Source organism: Wyeomyia smithii, chromosome 3, assembly GCF_029784165.1.
Source record: "Wyeomyia smithii strain HCP4-BCI-WySm-NY-G18 chromosome 3, ASM2978416v1, whole genome shotgun sequence".
NCBI lineage: Eukaryota > Metazoa > Arthropoda > Insecta > Diptera > Culicidae > Wyeomyia > Wyeomyia smithii.
In genome coordinates, this window is record NC_073696.1 from 122,152,854 (window position 1) to 122,176,645 (window position 23,792).

At 38.1% G+C, this 23,792-nt stretch overlaps 1 protein-coding gene across 3 annotated transcripts in view; it reads left to right on the forward strand.

Annotated features, from left to right (window-relative positions):
- Positions 1-23,792, forward strand: part of LOC129731047 (uncharacterized) — a 56,519-nt gene that overhangs the window by 30,205 nt on the left and 2,522 nt on the right. For all 3 annotated transcript variants that reach the window (XM_055690772.1, XM_055690773.1, XM_055690774.1), the window contains exons 3-6: positions 2,616-3,017; positions 13,422-13,483; positions 15,901-16,042; positions 16,836-17,113. In XM_055690772.1, the coding sequence (XP_055546747.1) occupies positions 2,998-3,017; positions 13,422-13,483; positions 15,901-16,042; positions 16,836-17,113 (502 nt within the window). In that variant the 5' untranslated portion in view covers positions 2,616-2,997. The remainder of the gene's footprint in view (positions 1-2,615; positions 3,018-13,421; positions 13,484-15,900; positions 16,043-16,835; positions 17,114-23,792) is intronic.

Below are 23,792 nucleotides of genomic sequence, written 5' to 3' on the forward strand. Positions count from 1 at the left end.
CTTTGAACAGCTATAGCTCTTCTTAGGGATATCCTAGCTCTTCAGTGCCTTCTGCAAAGTTGTTAGGCATCTAAAATACTATACTTTTAAATAATGTAGTGCATTATTAGATCATTATTGAGCTCTCTAGAAAGGTAAATGCAAAAATTTAGGTTTTCCCAAATAAATTTTCATACAAATTTGAAATGCAATGCGCCAAGCGGAGACAAAACCAATCGACTTCCGATAAGTTCAGGATTGTTTGGGGCCCCAAAAGGAACCAAAAAAACTCGATCTCTTTTTCCCACTCTAATATACAAGCTTGTAGAGGGGAGGGTCGAAGTATAAAAATCCGTCACTCACCACGGTGACAAAGTAACCTTCCTTTATGTTTTAGTCGTTAGGGATGCAGAAATAAACTCGGTCTCTGGCAACAACGATTGTAACATTCCCTCCTTTCCTTCCTTAACCGACCGTAAAGACGTAGCCGGCACCGTTATCGATCTATACAAAAGAGGGAAACTACTGAATTGTTCACAGTGAAGATGGTAAATTAATTGTTTACAGTGAAGATGGTGAATTACGAAATGTGCGGTAGCTCAAGCTCAAGCCTAATATCATAATCATCGCAGCTGCCGCCAACAGGCAGAATAACATTCTCGTTCGCACGTTCATCGAATCAACGAAGCTTAACGTTCTTGGGTTAAACGCCTATAAACAGTAATAATTCTGACTTTATACCAAGCCGGTAACCAACAATGCTATATTTACAAACTTTTTTTCTTCATCTATGTAAATTTACAAACTTACCTTCCTTCACTTTCATATAGATGGTCATATTGCGTGCTGATCCGTACAGTCTCTATCCGATTGATACCAGCAAGGTTCTGGCGCCTTATGTATTGCCGACTAGTGCAACTAATAGCTTAACGAGTAGCTTGTCAACAATGTACGATCATCAGAAACGATTTATGCTAGGTATATGTGTGTACAATGCACTTACTCGCAAAGCACACCTTACTCAGGTGGTCTGTAATGTATCGGCATATTATAGACGGCTGGAATGGAAACGGTAGGATGAAACAAGTTACAGCAAAAGGGCTCCTAGCTTGTACTACGTCTTTCCAGCAATTCGAATGACTGTTTGGTATTATCATTCATTATCATTATAGTGCCAATTGAATAATAAAAGAATTGTAACTGCGTGATGATTTCTCAATTGGCTGCGGATGTGTTAATTTGTGTAAAAATAGAAACATGTAAATGCGCATTGGGGCTCGGTAAGCTGTTGTGGGGATTTTGTGAATAATTATTCTTTTGGTCTCATTCCAGTTAGTAAATTACAGTGTGTTCCTCAAAAGATTCCTAAAATTGACAGTGATAATATAAACTAATAATATAACTAATAAAAATTAGATTCTGAAATCGCTGCGAAACTTAACTACTGAATATAACTTTTTTAGGTTGCTCTACTTTGATTTTAAAATTTACACCTTAGTCTTGAATAAACACTTTTTATTTTCATACTTGGCTGGTCAAATACGAAACAGTTACTTTTAGGCTTTATACTTTTTTTTAAGCCTCGGGTCTTCTGGTTTCTAATTTTAGGATAATCTATTTTTTATTGAGCTATATTGGAAATTCTAATTTGGCAGATGTACTTCATAAGATTCTGCACGATATCTGCTTTTGTTTGTGTGACAATTAGTTATTTGATTATAACACTCAGAAACCATCAGCCTAGAACTGCTTCTCTCGCGTGTTAATTAGCGCTGATTCACTCGACAACGAAACATTTTATAATAACTTTCGCTGTTCCGAGTCAGTTTACAGTGAATGATGCTTTTGGCAAGATCAAGTATAAATTGCTCGGCGTGGTTACGTTCAAATAACACACCACGTGTCCAGTGTGGGTCGAAAGGTTGGTTGCTCACTAAGCCAGGGCTAATGCCAGCTGTGTAATGCAACTGTTTTTGTTCAATTTCAACAGATTTTTCCCACGTTACATCGTGAGGTACAGTGAGAAAAAAGTACTTGATTCGATATCACTTAATATTAGCTGATTTACTTATACTTTAATCACCAAATTGTCAATATTCTCAATATCAAATAACTCAAATCATCAACAATAGTTTTAGAGCAGGAAAACTATTCCTTTTTTAAGTGTACAACATGTGGATCAGCATCACGTCAAACGATTTGTTCCACTGTACGATGTCAGCAATCCACGTGGAAAAGCGATATAAATTATTCAGCTTTACCAACCTTGTAAAAGCAATGCAACAGAGAATTGCGAAACTCTAGAATGATTTCGTTTACTTCTGCGATTTGTGGTGAGTCGATGCATTAGATGTAATCGTACAAAAATAAAGACTAGATAGATTGCGGTTATCTTATCACGGTTCTCGCACCGACACGAAAAACAGTTAATTGTTATCGTTCAAAGGCATGCTATCTTTCGATATCTTTTTAACTGTTGATTATATGTCATTAGGATGGTTCCCATCTTATGCATTTTTTCTTTGTATTTGTGTTTATTTTTTTCCCAGGATTTCTATCAAAACTTAAGTTTCTCTGCCACCACCCTAATACGAAGCAATTTACTAATTATGTTTTTTTTTGTTCTGTGTTTGCAGGATTTTCTTCGTCCAAAGCTCAAATCAAAAACTTTATCGCCGGCGATGTAGCGTATCGACATGAGGCAGTGTCACAGCCACAAAGGCAACAGAAGAAGAAAAGTAAAATAGACTGCGAACTGAGCGCTAAATCGTCACTGCTTTTTATCACAATGTTATTTGCTCTGGTGGCCGAAAAAACAGGTTGAGTGCAAATTGCACCTGACAGTAGCGCCTTGATCGTGTTCGATTGTGATAGCTGATGCTTTCTAGGTTTTAGGAAGAAGAAAAAGTGTACATTTCGTAGTGCTTATTGTTTTTGTATTTCTAATTGATAACTTGTTGCGAGTTATCATCTCAAACTCTTAACTAATTATACGTGCTTATAAAGTGACAACGAAAAATGTGCCGATGCTGTCAAAGGTAAGCTGTATGAAGACAACAGAAGTGTTTGGAATTGTTTGATAACTACACTAAAACAATATGATACATATTGCCTTTCCCTCACGAAAAAAGACTAAAATATCTTTTCAAACAACTTTTACGGAATCAAATTCTAAACAATAACAATCGACTCAGCTTCAAAAGCTTGGTCAATACTCAAGTTGAGTGTGTGTGTGTATATGTTTGTCTATTGGTCGGCTGATAAAACGCGCTTTTGAGTACATTCTGAAATAGTCGTTCATTTATTTTTGTTTGTTTTTTTTTTTTAAATCCTTCCATCAAAATTCCTGAAATATTCATGAGTAACCCTTCTTCAAATTGGATAATAAGTACACAATTGTTTACTAAAGTTCAACGTGTCATTTCTTCACACTGCTGGTTCGCCGCTTTGAATCGCGATAATAATAACGATTCTGCCTCTGGTATTTCTTTGATAACGTTCTTGCTATGTGTATTCTGTATTTTTGAAATAATCCAAGTGATAATCAAATTTGGGTCATAAAACATTGCGTAGATTAGATACCACTAATTGTAAAATGTTTTGCTCAAAGCTAATGTGCCGCGAATTTCAAATGGCTTGATCAGTTCCAGTATAAAATTTTTTCCAGATTTTGCTTTTTTCTATTATCATTATTTTCCAATGTAATTTAATGTGTAAATACTGCAATCATACTCAACGCAGTTTATTGCAACATACATCTAATCATATCTTACCTAAAAATCATCTTTGGTAATTACGTAACTTTGTTTTATTCATTGACAGCCCCTCCGTGCAACTTTCACGGAATATCAGTACTGAGTGGAAAGCGTGTAGAATTTTCACAAATATGCAAAAATTACAATGAACACCAACTTTCAAATCATTTACGGTTGGTTTACGGTAGGTTTACGGTTGTTGCAGGAAAATCAAGAATAACCGCAGAAAAATGTGTATTTTCGTAACTAATTCAACTAAAATTTTAAATAAGGCGAGAACGAATTCATTTTGCACTTTGGCTTTTATAACCTAAAATGATTAGCAGAACCAGCAGAATGTTTATTGTTGAAAAAAAAACGGTAAATGCTGTAAAGCTCAAAACTATGCAAAGATTGATAACTGTTTCGACATCTGACAGAACTTTTACTCTTGAGAAAAGTTCTAGATTGTCAGTGAACGACAATTGAAGGCCTTAGAGCCAGGAATTGACGTTGTTCAGATAAATATGGAATATTAAAAGTCTCAGATGGCTACCTTGCGGGATGCAAGGTGTGAGCAGAGAACGATGTCGAAGAGACTTCATCGCTTCTTACTGAAAACACATCGGTGGCCTTCGATGCCGAGCACTGCAAGCTTCGCAGCAGCAATTTGACGATTCAGTTTATCAAAAACTTTGGAAAGGTTTGTGTAAATAACGTCCGTCTGAGATTGGTCGTGAGCTCAACACATATGAGTACGATTATGTAGGATGTAGCCGTTGAATCCATAGGCATGGCTGTTCAAAAACAATGAGTTCATAGAGCTTAGATGTAGAACAAAGAGCAGAGATTTGTAGGTACACGCAAAAGTTGGATGGTGCGAAACCAGTACAAAATTGTGCGTTTTCAGCGCAATTGTTGATGTAATTCGGAACCAGTACAATGATTGCGTGTTGAGCATAATGCAATTAATGCTCTAGCGTTTCTCCAATGTATTTGGCAGCTCCAAACTACTACACCTAAACAGTTTCAACTGGTATCAAGCAGCATTGCAAAGCGAGCGAGAAGCAAAACCATTCTCCTCCTTTCTGCTTGAGGACGAGACATATGCTACACTTTTCAAGTCTTTTGCACACACGCTTTCGAGATACTTTTTCTTCTTCATGCATTCCTCTGAATAGCAGCAAGCACGCACCGACAGTATGAGTGAGACTAACAACACTGGTATCAAGTATGTACAGCACGGGTGTCTCGCTCATTTCGTGAAGCAACGAGATATCGCCTAGCGCGTCGCAATCCGAACCGAAAGAGAAGCGAAAGCAACCTGCAAATTGTATATGACGTGTCTAGTCTTGTCGCACATACATGGAAATTCTACGAGCGAGAGAGAAATTTCTCTCGTCGCTTGAGAAAAAAGCGCGTGCACATAATGACAAATAATAACAATTTACAAGTGTTGCCATATGAAAAAACCAGCAACGCTTTTGTGGCTTTGTGGAATGGAGGGTTTTGCTAGTTTTGCGGTGAAGCTAGCGTTGATTACAAACAGAATTTTGTTTCGTTTTTTTTTTTTTGCAAATCATTCAATGGTACTTTTTAATAACCAAATCCATCGAGATAAATCGATCGAGTATTATACACCCAACGCAAACGGGGAACATTTTATTACTTTAGGGCAATTTTTTATTACTCATTGTGTCTTATGACTGCGCATTATACACAAAGAGTAACAAACAAAAAGTAATAAAAATTATGACGGCCACACGCTTGTATGTGTTTCTGGAGGAGAACATACAGCCAAGCCCGCAATGCATGTGTTAGCAAGACTTCACTCGCTGTATTTGTATTGATGCAACGATCAGGTTCATTTTTGTCCCCTTCATCCACACATAATCAGAATCCCAACCGTCAACCTCAAATGTCTAATTAGAAACACTTTCGTTTCGTCCCCCAGTGTTTACTTGAAATGGAAATATGTAATACTGTCTGACCAGAATTGCCGAAGTTGCGAATATTGTCTGGTTAGGCACGAGTATTGTATTTTCAAACAGGTGCAAATGAGTTTCCATGAACCAATGAGTATGTGTTTTAGATATCTTGCAGGAAAGCGAATGTTTTTGTTTTTCTCTAACGCAGTTTACAGATCGTGATGTCATTTCAAGACGCATTTCAAGTCTTTGAAATCATCAACGTTCGCATACTCTTTGACGGGGAAAATGCTGCTTGGCAGCTCTTGTCATATTTTTTCTCTACTCCGTATGCGAAATAATACACGCACACCGGATGAATTGGAGATTGAAGAAACTTGTAACATGTGCAACATATGCGACGGTGTGTGATTTTTTTTTGCTTGAGATGGAAAGGGAGCAGTTTTCGACAGAAAAAAATCGTGCATGTGGTTGAAACGATCGTTATTAGATAGTCGTACTCCCGTAACACGTGCTAATTATATGGCAGTATGTGTTGTTACTTGACTGGGGAAGAATTTTATTGCCTTTAAAGTAATAGGTTTGTTACCCGAAAGGCAATTTTGCGCTATTGCTTCTAAAGTAATAAGGAAAAGTTTTGCGGGTAGCTATTTGAATCTAGTGAGTTCACAAGTTGTTGTTTGCTGCTTGCACTGCTCCATGAGTAGCAGTCACTAATACACTCGACGTGAGAAATAATGTGTTATGATACATATATGATGGTATATGATACATATTCTGATTTCATTCTGTGTCAATGTATTCGCAGTACAACTGTTGCGTTATGCGTTTCACACATTTATTGTGCGATTTCTGTGCAACATTTGTGCGAATCGGGAAGACACAATGATTGTACAAGACTTCAACTTTTGCGTGTAGTTATTAACGTTACTTCTATTTCATATCCTATGAACTGGGAACATGCACGCTGACTTGTAGATTGAAGTTAAGACACTCTAACTGATGGTTTGAGTGAATAGATGACTTGTTGGAGTAGCAGGACTACTGAAGTAGTTTTTTAGCAAAACGAATGGTATGCCATATGCTTCAACGACCGAGAAAAAGGACACGTTCCAATGCGGTAGTAACACATTTGTCTCGTTCCTACTCGAAAAATACTGCATTGATTTTGTAAATAACTTTTTGACAGTTCCTTGTGGGATTTTCTTTGGGGCTCGATAAGGTCGAGAAAAAGAAAATTCATTTTGTTCATTTTTTATCGAGCAGTTTGACGGGGCGAGGTACGGAGTACTATGGGGCAACGTGTACCAGAAAAAAACGCCAGTGTAACGTATGTCTTATGTATGTGGTAGTAATTTTGTCCTTTCGTCTAAAACACGCTGGAGAAATTTCCACAAAAACAATTGGCGGATCTTGGTGTGTCATATTTCAACTGCGTCACGATGTTACGCCAAAGCGACCAAGTAAATGGTAACCTGTCTCCAGTTTCTTGAGTGTCCCACACTTTCAAGATCTTGTTCCTTCTGGTCCAATCACCTAACTCACTGCGTGTCTCTACGTCTTATACCGACCGGTTTGGGTTTTTTTTTTGCAGCTTCAGCGACTTTTTGGAAACTGGGTTCACCATAGATTCGTGTCACCTCCTGGTGTATCCTTCGTCTCCATTACATCCTAACACACTCCGCCGAAGATGGTCGTAGGCACCCGTCGTCGAAAAGGTCCAGCGTTTGCAAGTCCTTTTCGAACATCGTCCGCGTCTCGAGCCCGTAGATGGAGCACCTTGTACATGGCACACTTGATACCACATCCCTGTCACGAACGTCATCCCCATACATTTCGCTTGAAGCCGTTTTTCTCTGGCTCTTTGGCTCGATTATACGTCAAAAGGCTGTCAGTGCTTGCGAAACAGCCGATTAAGCACCGTCCATGCCAGATCAACTGTTGCTGCAAGTGTTGTGAAGAAATGCAGAAAGCGGAAAACGATTGTTTTGTTTTGAACGTTTTATGGATTTTGTGCAGAACGTAAATGGTCACGTTCAAACATGTTTCAACACGTTCCGGATAGCCCTACATTCAATATAGTTAGAAGCACGCGAAAAATCCGTACTGTAACACATGCGGCACAATGAACAGAGCTTATGACCATATTTCCAACAGTAGCGCCATCATCATCGGCGGCAGCTTCAGGAAACTGTTGCCATGACATCGGTCTGCTTGATACGGGATTAAGTTTACCAGGCCTCAATGTTTTGTAAAGTCCATAGTAGGCATGACTTTCAGCTACATGAATCTGGGAATTTCTCTGCTGCAGAGGTACACACCCTTCATAACTTTATGACACACCCGGATTCTTCACACAGCACTGTACACCATCCACCGTGGGCTTGATCGTTATTGTCAAAAAAAACCGTTTTCGTCCTAATTTTTCTATAGCTCTACACGGTCGATAGCTTAAGTGACCTTTGAGTAGAAATAGTTGGTGCGTGGCAGGGATGCCAGATTGTTCTGACTGCTCGAAAAACCGAAAACATCTGCTTGAAATCTGAAAAAAATCTATCTGAGATTCGAAAAAAATTCGCTAGCGCAAGCAAAACTCTGCAAAAATCGGCATACATTTTGAGAAAATCTGCGCAAATATAAGGAGATTTTGACAAGAATAGCAGAAACTATGAAAAATCTGCAAAAATCTGCGAAATGTTTGAAAATCTACGCCAGGTGCCGTATAATATTCCTGTCCAGGACGCTGTTGAAAATCTGCCTTGACGTAAGTTTCACCATCCTGTGCCGCGCAATCAGACTTCGTCAGCATCTTCACGTACAACTTTCGCGATCGTTGTTTAGCCGACCTGTTTTTCTTATTGCCCCGATTTGGAGTCACCATCTTTTTGTAAGTCGATAGTCCGGCTCGTTTTTTAGTTTGATTTACAGTTGTAGACGAACTTTCTTGCGATATCTCGGATGGAAAGGTTGGGATTCCGCTTGAAACTGCTGGCCGCTCTTGTCGTCGTTTTTGCGGCTTTCGAATTTCGGGTTCCCCCCGATACTGTCTTCCTGGCAGTTGACAAATGTTCTCCAAACACTTTTGTTACATTGGTGACGGTTGATTTGGCCACATTCAACAATTTTGCCAACTCGGCGTGCGAGTAGTTCGGATTTTCGCGATGTGTGAGCAAAATTTGGATGCGTTGCTTCTTTTGCTTCGACGACATTTTCACAACTGCAAAGCAAATGTCAAAATCAAACTATAGGCAGGATACTATATCTTCAAAATGAAGGGTGTTAAGGTTTTTTTTGATACACGATAAAAATAATACCAATGTTGGACTTACAACCTTGCACTGCTGCTTGTCGCTATTAATTCAAATGGTGTGCACACTTTTGACGTAGAACTATGTCTCGTAGGATGTCACACTACATAGGGGTGTAAAATGAAAATCTTAAAACGAAAAAAGGAAAAAATATGTCCAACTTCAAATACTACTAAATCGGTTAGTTTCCAATTTTTTTTTTTTTGTTCTTGTGGCAATCGATTGGAAGATCAACTATGCGCCCAAATGCAGGAAATTGCAATTTGATTTTTCGAACTATTGTACTATTGAAAGTGATCAAACTTTGTTGAAACGCAGATTTCGACTTCTGATTGGTCACTTGATGCCTGTTTTCCCTAGCACGGTCGATTGAATTATATACCTAGTAAAAAGGTAGGCACACTTTGTGCTATATAAGAACCTGCTTCTGCTCAAACCAATCCGTTTAACAGTGGATGGCCTCTAGGATGGTTTTAAGTAAGCAGCAGTAGCGGTGGCGGTTCCCAGCGGGTACCAGCATCAGTAGATGCGGACGCGGATGTTCCGCATTTACGAATATCCGTAACATCCCTACTGCATAGTAGATAGGTACATTGATCAGCACTTTCTCCAGTGAAAGTCGTATTTTGGTAAAATCTGTCGGCCGTAAATTTTCAGTGTGAAAACAGGTTTCCATTGTATTATTTGAAGAGTGCCCAATTGCCACTGTCGGAGAGGAGAAATATTGTTATATTTAAAAATTCCATCTGACAATGTTTTGTCTTAATGAATAAAATTACAAACTAGAGACGATTAACAACAACAAATTAAAATGTTATAAACAAATCCTCAGGCGATGCAAAAAAGTGTTAATGGGTTCGTTGAAATCGAATAGTTCTGCAACCTTGTTGAACCTCGTTGACATAAACCTAATCGCATCATCTGGCCATACCGACTATACCTTGCCTCCAAGTTCAGGAGATGACGTCCCCGCAGATTCCCTTCCGGAGCGTAGAGATTTATTTCCGCGAGAATAGCAGGTGAATCAATTGCATTTTTTAGGACCTTCGCAACGAAGATGTGTGTTGGATCTCCTTCTCTCAAACGTCTCAATCCCTTATAACATGCAGCGATGCTCACTGGGAGGCAGCGTTGCATCATGCCAAGGAAGATGCCTCAGTACGATACGCACGAATATTTTCTGGCAGCTTCCATGCGATCAATCCAGACCTTGTTGAATGGACACCAACCGACAACCGCTGATTCGAGCGTGTAACATACCAGGGCGCAATACAAAGCTTTCATGCACAGTGGATCGCGGAATCCATCGGCAATTCTGAAAAAGTGGACCCAGATTGCTTCCTTGCTGCACTCCAGAAGAAGTTGTGAGTGGCTCAGAACGTGACGACCCAAGACTGACACATACACCACATACGAGCATGACAGAGAGCGCTTGTTTATCCAGCTTTCGTAGAAAAATGTTGTAATTTACACGATCGAACGCAGCCTTGTAGTCTTTCGAGCAATTTTTCAACATAGATGGCGGGATCCCGTCTGGTTTTGGACAAGTGGAATGTTTTAGCTTTCGACTCGCGCTCAAAACGTGCGCTTCTGTCACTTGAAATACTCCACAATCGAAACTGTCCTGCGGAGTATCGCGTAATGCAGCGTCAATCTGATCTGACATAGTAACTGAACAAGAAAAAGCGGTTTTGAAATATTTAGCAAATAATTCACATATAAAGGTGGTAGTTTGTAGAAGCCACCACGTGGTCGACTACGAATCCGGATACTCGATTATACGGGGGCCCGATTAAGCGGGACTCGACTATACGGAGAAATTGGTTCGATTATCCGGAGTTTTTTTTTGTCTTTGTACTTTTGTCTTCCGGGTCATTGGGAGGTTCCGAGTTGTTCATAATAATAGCGGTACAAGCCCCGTTCCGCTTAGGCAATTCATTTTTGGCAGCTTTCTCGTCGTTCCTTCAACCAATTCTTACTAAATAACCTCCAAAAGCAAGGATTCTTGTTGCCAATGAGGTAAACCAGTTCCGGATTTAAGGCAGGAACATATTCCTGTAATATAATGGCCATGATCATTGCAGTACTTAGAACCACATGCAGGCCTGTACCGGTTCTGTTCCGGATACTCTCGGATTATTTAACCAAAACTCATCAAGCGAAATTAATAACGACTTGAAATCCGCAAAGTAGTCCATATCGAGCGTTTAGGCGTTATAGGTCACTAAAAAATAGAAAAAAAAAACATGAGAGTTGTTTTATTTCGTTCTTACATTTGCGAGATAATCAATATAACATAATTCATTATTACGTATATATGTATAACAAACGCCGACAAACAGTCTAAAGACAATTTTTGATTTTTTTTCGTCGGCACATGCATTGTGTACAATTTATTATAATAGAAAACTCGTTGTAATTGAGGATTGCAACGATTTTTGTCGGAACTTATTGAAAATTTGGTTTGACATATTTTCTAATGTTTCCACATTAGTAAGCCTGTGTAGGTCATGCGTGCTAAACCAGCGAGAACGTTTCAATATCATTTTCAGAAGTGTATTCTGAATCCTTTGAAGCATTTTTTTCTGGTTGTACAACAACTTGTCCAGATGGGGACTGCATATAACATTGCTGGTCTAAATATTTGTTTGTAAATTAACAGTTTATTCTTGAGACTAAGTCTAGAATTCTGTTGATAAGTATACAAACATTTTATATATTCATTGCACTTTGTCTGGATATTCTCAATATGCTCCTTGAAAGTAAGATTTTTTTCATGAATTAGCCCAAAGTATTCAACTTGGTTAGTTCTCGATGGTTATAATTTCCAAATAGAACAGCAATGTCTTGTGGATTCAAGCGGGAATGAACGGATCCAATTGAGTCAGCATGTTTCTGAACAACATCAAGATCATTTCGATGATCGGGGGGCAGATACAACTATCCAATGCTAAACAGATGACCTATCCAGTTGGATCCAAATAGTACTGAGATGCGATCATCATCATATCCGATATTCAATTTAACAACATACTGGCCCTTTGAGGTCAAATTGAATATTCAATTCGAAAAGGTTATATTTTCTCGTTCAATTATTACACTCCGTTCATAATTTAACAGCAGCGGGTAGCGACAGTGGCAGCTTGTCAGCTTTCGGCTCAAATCATTTTATTATCGAATGATGGGATGCACTGTCCTTCCGAAGAAATTATGCCTGCCGTCTAATTTGGCCATATTTTTCTATTTGTCATGAACATTGTTTCCAGAGAGTTATTTCATTAGTGTTGGGTAAAAGTTATTGTGATTGATCACTCTCGAAAACATAAATGTAAGTGATATAACAAACGACCTTATGTTCTACGTCAACCTTGCAGATGGCGCTTTGCATACAAGCTTTCTGTTATTTGACCAGCAAACATTTTTATTTGCGGAAAGGTCTCCTGCATATAATCATGCACTTTTGTTTAAAATTTTGTGTCCAGAAATAAATCTAAATTAGTGCGCTATTTTCGCTACTTTTTTACAAGAAAAAATATTGTCAATAAGCCGCCATTATGTTTTTTTTTTCATAGAATTCTGTTTGCATGTCCAAACTTCCCGGACGAACACATATGATTCGCATAGATTCTCTAGGATTCCTCACATTGGATTCGTGAGCGTCCTTGAAAAGAATGCCTGAAAAAAGAATCCTCAGGAATGTCCTGTATATGGCTCTAGGATTCTTGAATAAGAATCCTGAGTGGGAATCCTCCGGATCGTGTTTGCGATTCCTTTCACGATTCCGTCACCGAGTTAATGGTATTCTGGGGATTCTTACTCAGAATTCTCTGCTTGTTTAAGGTTACCTTTAAAAAAACATCATATCAAGAAGATTGGGAACTCTGCCTGAGATTGAGTGACAGTTTTGGCATCGCAGTCTTTTGAGTAAAAGTAGGACTGACGCATGTGTGTGCTGGCGATGCGAATGCAAACCGAAAGCACAGGCTGGACCACCACGTACGCACACTCTGTCTCCGCTGCGATGTAATTACCCAAAGTGTTTTGAAGTTAGAAGGTATGATTATTGGGTCATGATGTATGTATTTTAATGGGAGCAAAAAATAGTTTCCATAGAAAATTGAATGGCCTGGCGAAACTATTTAATTGGTGTTAGTGAAATACTGTACGGTGAATCATACCTTCTAATTTCAAAATACATCGGTAATTATCAGCACTTTGATAGCAAACTTCCACCTTTAATATTTAGATGGAGTGCGCTGTTTGATTTGACGCTTGTCATTTGTATGGGGTCGATCCAGGGATGCCAGTCTTCTTGATATGATGTTTTTGCTGCTGCTGCTGAATAAATGCAAAAACATATTTGTTCGCAACGCTTTTTTCATTAAAAAATAGGTAGATCCGACTGATGAAGAGACTCTCTTATCAGATTGTTATCAGTTTGAAACTAATAATACTAATTTACTTGTTTGCAGTTGCTGGGAAGAGCTGTATTGGAACTGCATAGAGGAAAGGTTTTGCTACGATGAAACAATTGGTAAGTGTATATGAAAAAACTTTAATTATTCTACTTTTTATTATTACTTTTGGTACTAAGCCCAATACGAGGGTATAAGCAAACTACAGTGCGAGCTTAGGTTGTATTTTAACAGGGTAACAAATAAAACACATTTTCGAACAAACCTCTTTCCTTCTAAACACATTATCAGATTTTTTCGAATTACTTTTTTTTAGTCAGAAAAACACATTTTTCATAGCAAATATTTGACAATGTTCGCATTTATTGCATCCCAGCTGGGAATTTCGACATTTTTGTCAACATTTGTTTGTGCTGGTACTCTCAGACACAATCCATGTATTTTTTTCAACAGAAATATCATTTATAACCAAATAAATCAAAAGATGTCTTTTCAAAATTGGCCCTGAATAAGTATCTGTCCTCAAAGTTATTTAAGAAAAAACCGCAGTTAAATTTTTGGCTTTCAACAAGTTTTTCTCTGATAGTTAGCGAAAACTTCGTGAGTTTGATTAATTTGAAGCGCATTCTCTTGCTGGTTGCAGAAACTTAGTGCAATCTTTCACAAGAGTTTTTTTATGTTCTACTATTGACGAGTTTCTTTATTTTTCAAATTGGTAAACTGAAACAACAAAATTATGAAAAGTATCTCGAAACAAATCGGAACTTCGGAGTATTCATATAAATTTCAAATAAAATCAGAGTAGGGGAACTGCTCCATTATTCATCTCATTAAGCCGATATTCACGAAGAATGCACGGATTAAACAACAAATTTTCATGAAATCATTGAACAAATAAACAAAATACGCTTACGTGCTCTTATAGAATCGTTCAGTATTGTATATTTAGTAAAATTAGCTAGATTTATCCTGAATTTTGTAAAACAAACCATTTTGCACAACGCTTCCATATTCAAATTAAAAATTTAAATCACTGCTCAATTATTCATCTCACGACGCCCCCATATTCATCACACTGCAATGCACTATTAATCATGAATGAATCACATTATCATGAATGAACGTAGCCGCAGCCCGTCGTAGTAGGTTACCTAGGTATTTGCTGTAGTTGTTTACGTGCAAATATGGTAACCTAGGTAACCACTGCAGTGCTATCCATTTATATCAATTATGTCGGAATAGTTCAACGTTTTCAGTATGATTTGTTCGTATTAACAGAAACTGATTTGGCAACTCTTGATTTTCTTCAACGCAGTGAAAACAGATGAAAATACATACAGTTGAAATTTAGGAATTGCAGAAATTCATCTCATATATTTCTGCTAATACAAGCTTGTTTTAGGAAATTTGAGGTGAACATTTCAAAGATGAAAGTATTCTTAGTATAGTGAGTGATTTTGTTTAGTGATTGAAATGAAAAGTGGTCTGCTAGTGATGAAAAAAAACTTTGGTTGGCTGCTGAACGAGTCCCGTTGTAGCCGTACAGAACAATGTGCGGATTTTGTTTTCTGAGATAGGTGATTGAAATAAATGTGTTTTCGAGTGCAGATGCCTGACTATTATATGAAATTTAGAGCTTTTAAGTGAGCTTTTGAGGATTCTACTTAATGAGAAATCTAAAGTGAACTAAGAAGAATCCATTCCGTGGATTAGCAGATCGATTTAGTTAGAAAATATGCGTTTTTTTCTGTTTTCAATTGTGTTCTCATGTTGTATGAGATGAATATATGGGCTGAGATGAATAATGGAGCAGTTCCCCTACTTTCGAAAATCATTTTTCTATGAAATTTTTGTGCAAGTAGGCAGTTGTATCTCGGATGAAAGCACCAGAAAGGTTCTAACACTCCAGGATTCTGGCGAATTTTCTGCTCCACTTCTTATTTCTGATAGCCATAATAATAGTACGAACCAAATAGTCATCCGCAGATCGGTTATTGGTTGGTTGTTCGTTCGAACGCTAAGCTCAACGGGGAAGGACACACGGTGGGCAGCTCGCACTACTGATGAGATTTTCAATTGCGCTTTAATTGAACTGATAATTAATTTCTGCCTGCTCCCTCTTTTATGCTTTGCGCTACCCGCTTGGCATGGGTTGACTGTACATAGAGGTATCACCACCGTTGATCTGGACGGAGGAAAATCGCACGCGTGTGTCTCTCTGACTGTGATGTGGGCCTATTTGCTCTGCATCTGGGAAAGATACAAACATCGTCAATAAGCGGGTCTGGCGCAGTCGACGTTGACGGTGCGTTTGATGCATTTTTTAGTCGTTCCGTCTGAACATGACGTCGTCCTCGATGCCTGCAGATAGGGGTGAAACAGAATACCAAATGTGGTTCTGCATAGAAATTATTCACACTCCGGAGGAGAAATAAAGGGTTTAAACTTGTTTTTGTTGTTGTTTTGTTTGATTAAGCTCCATGTATTGTCTGAAAGGGTTTGTGCTAACGTTGTGTAATTTATTCCTCTATTACAGCTCACTACGACCCAGAGGAAGATGAGTACGCTTCGCAGAAAAAAGCCAAAAATGGATTTTACAATCCGGAGGAGTCGATGGAAAACAATAATGCTCCGATCTGCAGGCAGCCAGCTGGATTGGCTCGAAACATGTCCATGAGGTGAGCTTTTATGGTATTGTATAAGCTTTAATACCGATTTTACGTAAATGAAAACTGCAAAAGAACGAGCTTATTGAAATATAGATATTTGTTAGATGTTTGACGCAACGAACGAACAGTATCGGTTATGGCTTCCGAACGTTTTCTACTTACCAATAGGTATAATGAATGCTTTGTACTTCAATCAGATTAATTTTCAATCTAAGGACCCTTCTTTATATTTTATCTTCGAAGATAACCCCAAGTTATTTCCAACGCAGTTGAAATAGAAGAAAAATTTTCGTTTCTCAAACGGCTTCATCGTAGAGGAAAAAGTTAGGCAAATTTCGTTACTGTTTCAAATTTATTCAGCGATTTCCTCATATTGCAAAGTCTGTCGCCGCAAGCATTTCTCAAATGCACACATCGCATCACAAATCGCATTCGTGGTACTTTTTTTGGTGACGTTCGCGCCTTGTAAGTACAGTAAACTATTTCTAGATCGAAGTTTGTGAAAGGCTGTGTATTTAGCTCTTGAACTAAGTTTAGTTGGTTTTTATACTCTAATGAGTAATAATAATTAGTTTACGTGGTGTACCTCAACCATGTTCGAACTATGAATACTCCACTCTATTCTCTCGAAAGAAAAGGATTGTGTGATTTTTACTAGCTGCAAATACAAAAACCCGAGTATTTGTTCTTTTTCCCCCATTAGTACTTTATGCCTTGCTTAATTTTATTGTCTCTGAATTCGTTTTTTGGTTGTATTTTAATTTACTTCCTTTTTTCTCTACCCGTCGCGCATTTTTTCCAGTTCAAAGGTCCACGAGGATGACTTGCGTCGCGAAATTCAAACCAACGTACCGATGCTGGCACCGGAGGTTATGGCCGTATTCGCTCACTCGCAGATCTTCCAGGAGCATGCTCCCCCGAAATCGACTTTGAAAAGTCCTGCTTCGGTCAAGTTTGCCATTTCGTCGGATTCTTCATCGATTGATACGCTGGTATCACCTTTCGCGGCAAAACCGGACCCCGGAAGCACAGAGAGCAAACGGGAGGATGACTCCGATAAGCTTTTGAAACGCCTCGAAGGTAACGATTGCAACTAGTACTTCATGTACCGACTACAACTACATTACTCACCGGTGTATGCATGCAAAACTACTACTATTACTACTACTACTTTAATTATCTATAGTTACTACTACACGCATCACTACACACAATCGCTCACGCCGCTGCAGACCACAATGCATGAGCAACATTTTGACTGGTGTTTTTCTAAACAACGACAACACATTTAGATTTAACACGCATGGATGTAGGGAGTATAAACACTCGAAAAACTGTACAAAGTTACTCATTTGTTTGTGTTTGAGCAAGTTTATTTTATCATATTGATATGCAGAGTAAGTAAGTGTACAACAGTAAGACATGTTTTCAGAAATAAAATTGTTTCAAAGTAACTGATTGGTTTTTTACCTAACTTCTACAAAATTACACTAACGAGGTGAGTGATACTTTTTTTTTTTTCCAATTGCTTATTGTTGTCTGCATTCCCTTCGCTCTATAGTTCATTTTTTGGAGAAGAGAGCTTGGTAGACTTCCAGCTGGTCTCGAGGTACGATGCTGGCCTAACAAGCCAGTCGTCGTAGGTTCGAGTCTCGGCTCGGGAGAGACTGTTAGTGTCAGTAGGATCGTAGCGCTAGCCCCGCAATTGTCCTGTACATTTAACAGTTGGCTGTGAAGTCTGTGTATAATGAACAGAAGGTCGAGTTCCGATACCGAATGTAGCACCAAGGCTTTGCTTTGCTTTTAGCTTGGTAGAATTCGAAGAAAGTGTGAACGCTTTAAAAATATAGTATTTTCCAAAAACTGTGCTTCAAAATGTTAAGCAATGTCAATCGTATTTTTTAATAGTGTCAGATTTGTTAAATTTAAGCATTGAAGGTGCGGTGGCTGGTATTTCTCTTTGAAATGCGGCTAAATACACTACGGACATAACAACATGTTGCATTAGAGAACATCATATTGCTTATTGCAGAGTATATCCGATTATCGCCGAATTGCAGAAGCCGGAAGTCGCCATATTATCTCAGGACAATAACTACTGGCCACCAGACATGACCGAGAGACTATAAATCGACGAATTCAATCAGTATATTTTTAAAATGCTCGACAAATCTTAACTTTTAATGAATTAAGGCAGCGAGGCTACCCCTCTCCCTTTTCAATGCGTCTATGACCATCTTCTTTGCGAAAGGATCTCGTATGTTTGATGGAAATCGTTATGCTAGAACATACATATAAACATACATGCAAAACCTTTCTTCTATATAAATAGATAGATAGATAGATAAGCAATAATGAGCAACTTAGTGGTTTAGTTGTTTATAGTCTCTGTACTCACAACTGAGCAAAAATAGAAGCACCCAATTTAATTTCTACCAATTACACCAAGGCCTCAATACTCCAACTGTGTGTTTACCACGATCTTGGCCAACTCCCAAAATTACAATATGGATTTGGTTATATTTTTTTGATATCTGGAAATATTTATATTTTGAAGCGTGACAACGGTAAAAACGTTTGAAATAAAAACGACCTGGCATCCCTGATGAAGATGGAAAACGAGCCTTTGCCATACCTCTACCGAGTAACAGTTAATTGATAATGAACTCATGTCCTGGGCTCGAGCTCATTTTTGTCCGCTGTCAGCTTTCAGATAAAAGGTGAATGAAAAGTGGCGGAGGTATGCTATCGTGTTTACACATATGTTGAGATGTTATCCCATGAGGGGCTGAAGAGCAATGTGTAGTATACCGCCTCTGCATGGGTTCCAGTCATTCACTCGGTTAGTTTTCAATGGATTTCTTTCGTTTTTGCAGAAATCGATTGGGAAATTAGTTACGCGTCCACCAAAATGCAGAAAACCGTGAATTTATGACGTAAACTTTTCTACTGTTGAAAAATGTCGAGCCATGTTTTGAATGCAGATTTTTACCAATCAGAGTTGAGAACAAGATCAAATACTATTTTTAAACTCAAGATGATGACCTCCGGTCTCTGGAAAGTAACTAAAAACAGTCTAATACTAACCAATATGGGTATTTCTGTCAACGAGTTGAGGCCCAGAGACTGAAAACCAACTCCAGACGCCATTTTGATCCAAGATGGCAGGGACTCAAGCCTCTGAAATGACTAAACACCACCCAAGTATTTTTGCAACCAAAATGATACCAAGAGGCCGGAAATCAAGTGCAGAAATGTGACTTCCAGTTTCTTGAGCACAGCCAAAAATGACACAGCCAAAAATGACCTGGCATCCCTGATGAAGATGGAAAACGAGCCTTTGCCATACCTCTACCGAGTAACAGTTAATTGATAATGAACTCATGTCCTGGGCTCGAGCTCATTTTTGTCCGCTGTCAGCTTTCAGATAAAAGGTGAATGAAAAGTGGCGGAGGTATGCTATCGTGTTTACACATATGTTGAGATGTTATCCCATGAGGGGCTGAAGAGCAATGTGTAGTATACCGCCTCTGCATGGGTTCCAGTCATTCACTCGGTTAGTTTTCAATGGATTTCTTTCGTTTTTGCAGAAATCGATTGGGAAATTAGTTACGCGTCCACCAAAATGCAGAAAACCGTGAATTTATGACGTAAACTTTTCTACTGTTGAAAAATGTCGAGCCATGTTTTGAATGCAGATTTTTACCAATCAGAGTTGAGAACAAGATCAAATACTATTTTTAAACTCAAGATGATGACCTCCGGTCTCTGGAAAGTAACTAAAAACAGTCTAATACTAACCAATATGGGTATTTCTGTCAACGAGTTGAGGCCCAGAGACTGAAAACCAACTCCAGACGCCATTTTGATCCAAGATGGCAGGGACTCAAGCCTCTGAAATGACTAAACACCACCCAAGTATTTTTGCAACCAAAATGATACCAAGAGGCCGGAAATCAAGTGCAGAAATGTGACTTCCAGTTTCTTGAGCACAGCCAAAAATGACCAAATAATACCCACTATGGGCATTCTCAGAACCAGGATAATTCCTAGGAACCTGGAATTGACCACAAACACAATTTTGAATCCTTTCAGGGTCACCACATTATTTTCAGAGAATTATTTTATTAGTGTTGGATAAAAGTGGTTGACATAAACATGTTGACACAAGATAGGCTGTCGTAATCCTGGCGTCTATCATTCAAAGAATCATTGAACAGGAGAAGTTATCTTTGAATCATTTTTGAAAGAAATACTACAAGTAATATAAGAAACAGCCCCATGAAACTCTACGTCAAACTTGCGGTCATGGCTTTGCACACAACCCTTCTGTTTTTTTATTTTTAATTTAGATTAACTGGTAAGTAGTGCACAAAGTGACATTTCTGCTGGACGACAACTGGCTCGTCTATGGGCAGTAATACCAGATGTGCAGATTTGTCTGTAAAATGAAGATTTTTTGAGTCTTTGTACAGACTTTTGTTTTTTATCAGATATTTGCAGTTTTTTATAGTTTCTGTCTCAAAATGCGTGCTAAGCTGTAGATAGATTTCAAGTACCGTCTGCCGGGGTGGCATTAGGCCACGGGGCACAGTGGTCTGGAACTGTAGGTAGTCGGAAAAAAGTCAATTTTTCAACTTAATTCATCGAGCAGCCCTCTTCGGGAATCATTCCTGCAAGGTTTAAGCTAGTGAATATTCACCAGAATGCACGGATTATTAATGTTGTTATACATTTAACTTAGTTGAGAGTGTAAGCTTCTTGTGGACTCACGACTTCTCTATTTTCACGTTGTTTACCCAAGTGATTTATTACAGAATGCAGAAGTAGTAATGAATGTTACAATAGTGTCTAATTGATTGCATGGCCTTATTCTAACATTCTAACAACTTCAGATATCCTTTTCAGAGTTGTTTCATGGAAATAAGTCCTCCACAAAATAAGTTTAATAAAATACTTGGCACTCCAACTTTATGTAGAGTTTTAAATGGTATCCCCGTCGATACCCGCGCTCATTCAAAAACTAAAATGTTTCCTCGTGTCCATGGAGACAGGAACGAAAAAGTTTTCTGGGCAATTTTCGTCTAAACGTCCACAATATCAAAAACAAAAACGACTGTGCGACGCGCAAGTGGTCATTTGCTAGCAGGCAATGTTAGCTTAGAGCCAGGTATCTATGACAGTTCTAGTAGAAGGTATGCTACATTTTTGTCTATCCACGCACACAAACAAACCTCGTTATGAAAATTTTCGCGTTTAGTATGGAATTCGGAACATTTTCTTCAACCTCAACTTTGTTTGATATATCTGGATCGTGAAATTCGAGATTTTTCTGGGTTTTCTTCATCGACATGCTATAAGTAGCTGTAAATCATGTTTTTTAAGATTAACTGCTAAACTTCTCAAAAAATACATCGCGTACTAACTTGATATCCAAGGAAGAGTTTCTCAAAATACTATTCTCTACAAACTTCCCATAGACATCATCCTTCTATTTTACTTCCTTGGGAAATAAGCGACAGTGCCGCCCTAGCGGTGAAATTTTGAACTACATAGTTATTGCCATAAGTTAGCCAATAGTTTCAGGATCCACATTCGAGAAGACATCGTACATTTAGGGGGTAACCTCGTACATGGGGGGGAAGTTATTGATTTCGCCCTGCCCGGGCAGGAGAGCATAACAAAATCATAACTCATCAATAACATATTTAGCTATGAGAACTTATCGTATTATTCGAAAGATATTCACGTTTCATACATGAACATGAAAATATCATAAAACTTTGGTATCATATCTCGCTATGCCTTTAATAATATATTGGACTTGCTTTTAAAACATCACATTAAAAATAAATTTTAAAGTGTAAATTGTTCGTTATTGATTATTTATAATATATTCAGTTTGCATTTAGTGTTCAATAACTTGAAAATATTTGAATCGGTCATTTTTGTGATTTTTAATGCAAATTATTGGTTTGTTATTGAAATATCAAGCTTTGCTATTCATATAGTCTTGGAGGAACAATATTTTGGTATTATTTTTTGATATTTTACCAACTATGTAAACCATATTAAGATCACAATGAGATGTATTTCCAACATCCAATCCAATCACTGTGCGGGCGGGGGTGAGATTGAACCAAAACGCGAAATGTTTGTGTGTGAATTTACTTAAAATTTTTAAAATCCTATGCCTCAAATTCAATACTATATTAAAGATGACATATTTATTTACAACTCAAAAAGGAATAAAGATAATATGTTTACTGTTTACTGTTTTACTGAAAAAATCTGTCGAAGGACAGGATGTAAAGACGTTGCCAAAAATGTCCCATGTAAACCAACCCGATGAAGAAATTACATCAACTTGGCAACTTGGCTCAAATGGTACGTTAGGATGTCGTCTTCAATGTGTTTAAGAAATATTATGTAGATATAACCTGTCTAATATGTATGACTGAATATATGTATGTATGAATATGTATATCTTCTGACATCTCCAATCGAATGAAATAAAATACCTCATCGATCACTTTTTTGTAAACTATAACAACGCAATCTTGGAGCATTTCTAATTCATTTTTTAGCAATAGAAAAAGAAAATCGTATGAAAATAAACATATAACATTGTGGCCCCTATTACAGAAGCCGAGGCGACCGTCACTTCACCTTTTGAGACCTATTCCCGATTCTACATTAAGTGAGGTGACAAAAATTAGTTCCGTAAAGTGAGATTGACAGTAAAGTGAAAATGAGAATAGGACAAGTGAATTGAGCTTCGCAGCTCAAAAGTTTTTAAGTCTCGGAAGATCGATTTTTTTCGAGTTCTTGACCTTTAATGCATTTCTATGACATTAAATGTCTGAAAGTAAACAAATTTTGTCTTCTGAGCATTATTTTTTCATCGACCGCCATATCATCTTTGCGATTTACTTCTTGCATACAGTTGTGTGGAATGCAATAATAAAAGTGACGAAAATCAAGAAAAAATTTGATCACTTTCCTAACGTAGGGATCATTAACGTAAACTAAAAGATCCCAAACGTAGAGAGATACACTCAAGTCGCGTTTTGCGCGGGGGTTACAACCACGTAAAAGGAAACCGCGTTAAAAACGCGTAAACTCCGGAATCCGCGTAAAAACCGCTTAAATTCCGGAATCCGCGTAAAATCCAGAATCCACATACAAAAACCGCGTGAAAAACGACCTTAGTGTATACTGGATCTTTAGGAGCTTATCTGTTGCAAATCAAACTCGAAGCTAGACTGCGGGAAAAGTAGAAAGGTTGTGTATAAAACACAACCACAAGGGTAATGTACAATTTCGGCAGCTAGTCTTATGTTAAGGTATTTCTTACTATCAATTAGGGAACGCACTCAATTGGAAGTGATCAATTTTATGGTCTGAAGCGGTAACTCTTTATTCTCTCTGAACTGTGTTTCAATTCTTTTTAACGCTAAAATCACGATAGGCTATCGTCTGTCAATACATTTAGATGATTGGTAGCCAAAAATTCCATTTTAACAAAAAATGTGTATTTAGAGATTATTAAAGAAAGAGGCAGATTGCGTAAAATAGAGCGTAGGCGAAAAAACGTAAAAAAAATGAAGTGCTTCTCTGCTTTCCGTGCAACGCAAATTAACTGTTGCTTTGTTTCAATGGGTGTTTGAGATGAACGTTGGACTTTTCGAGTTTCGTCTCAAAAGTTTTGTCTTCTCGAAAATAGTCCCTCTGCAAAATCTCAGCTGAATCATGCAGC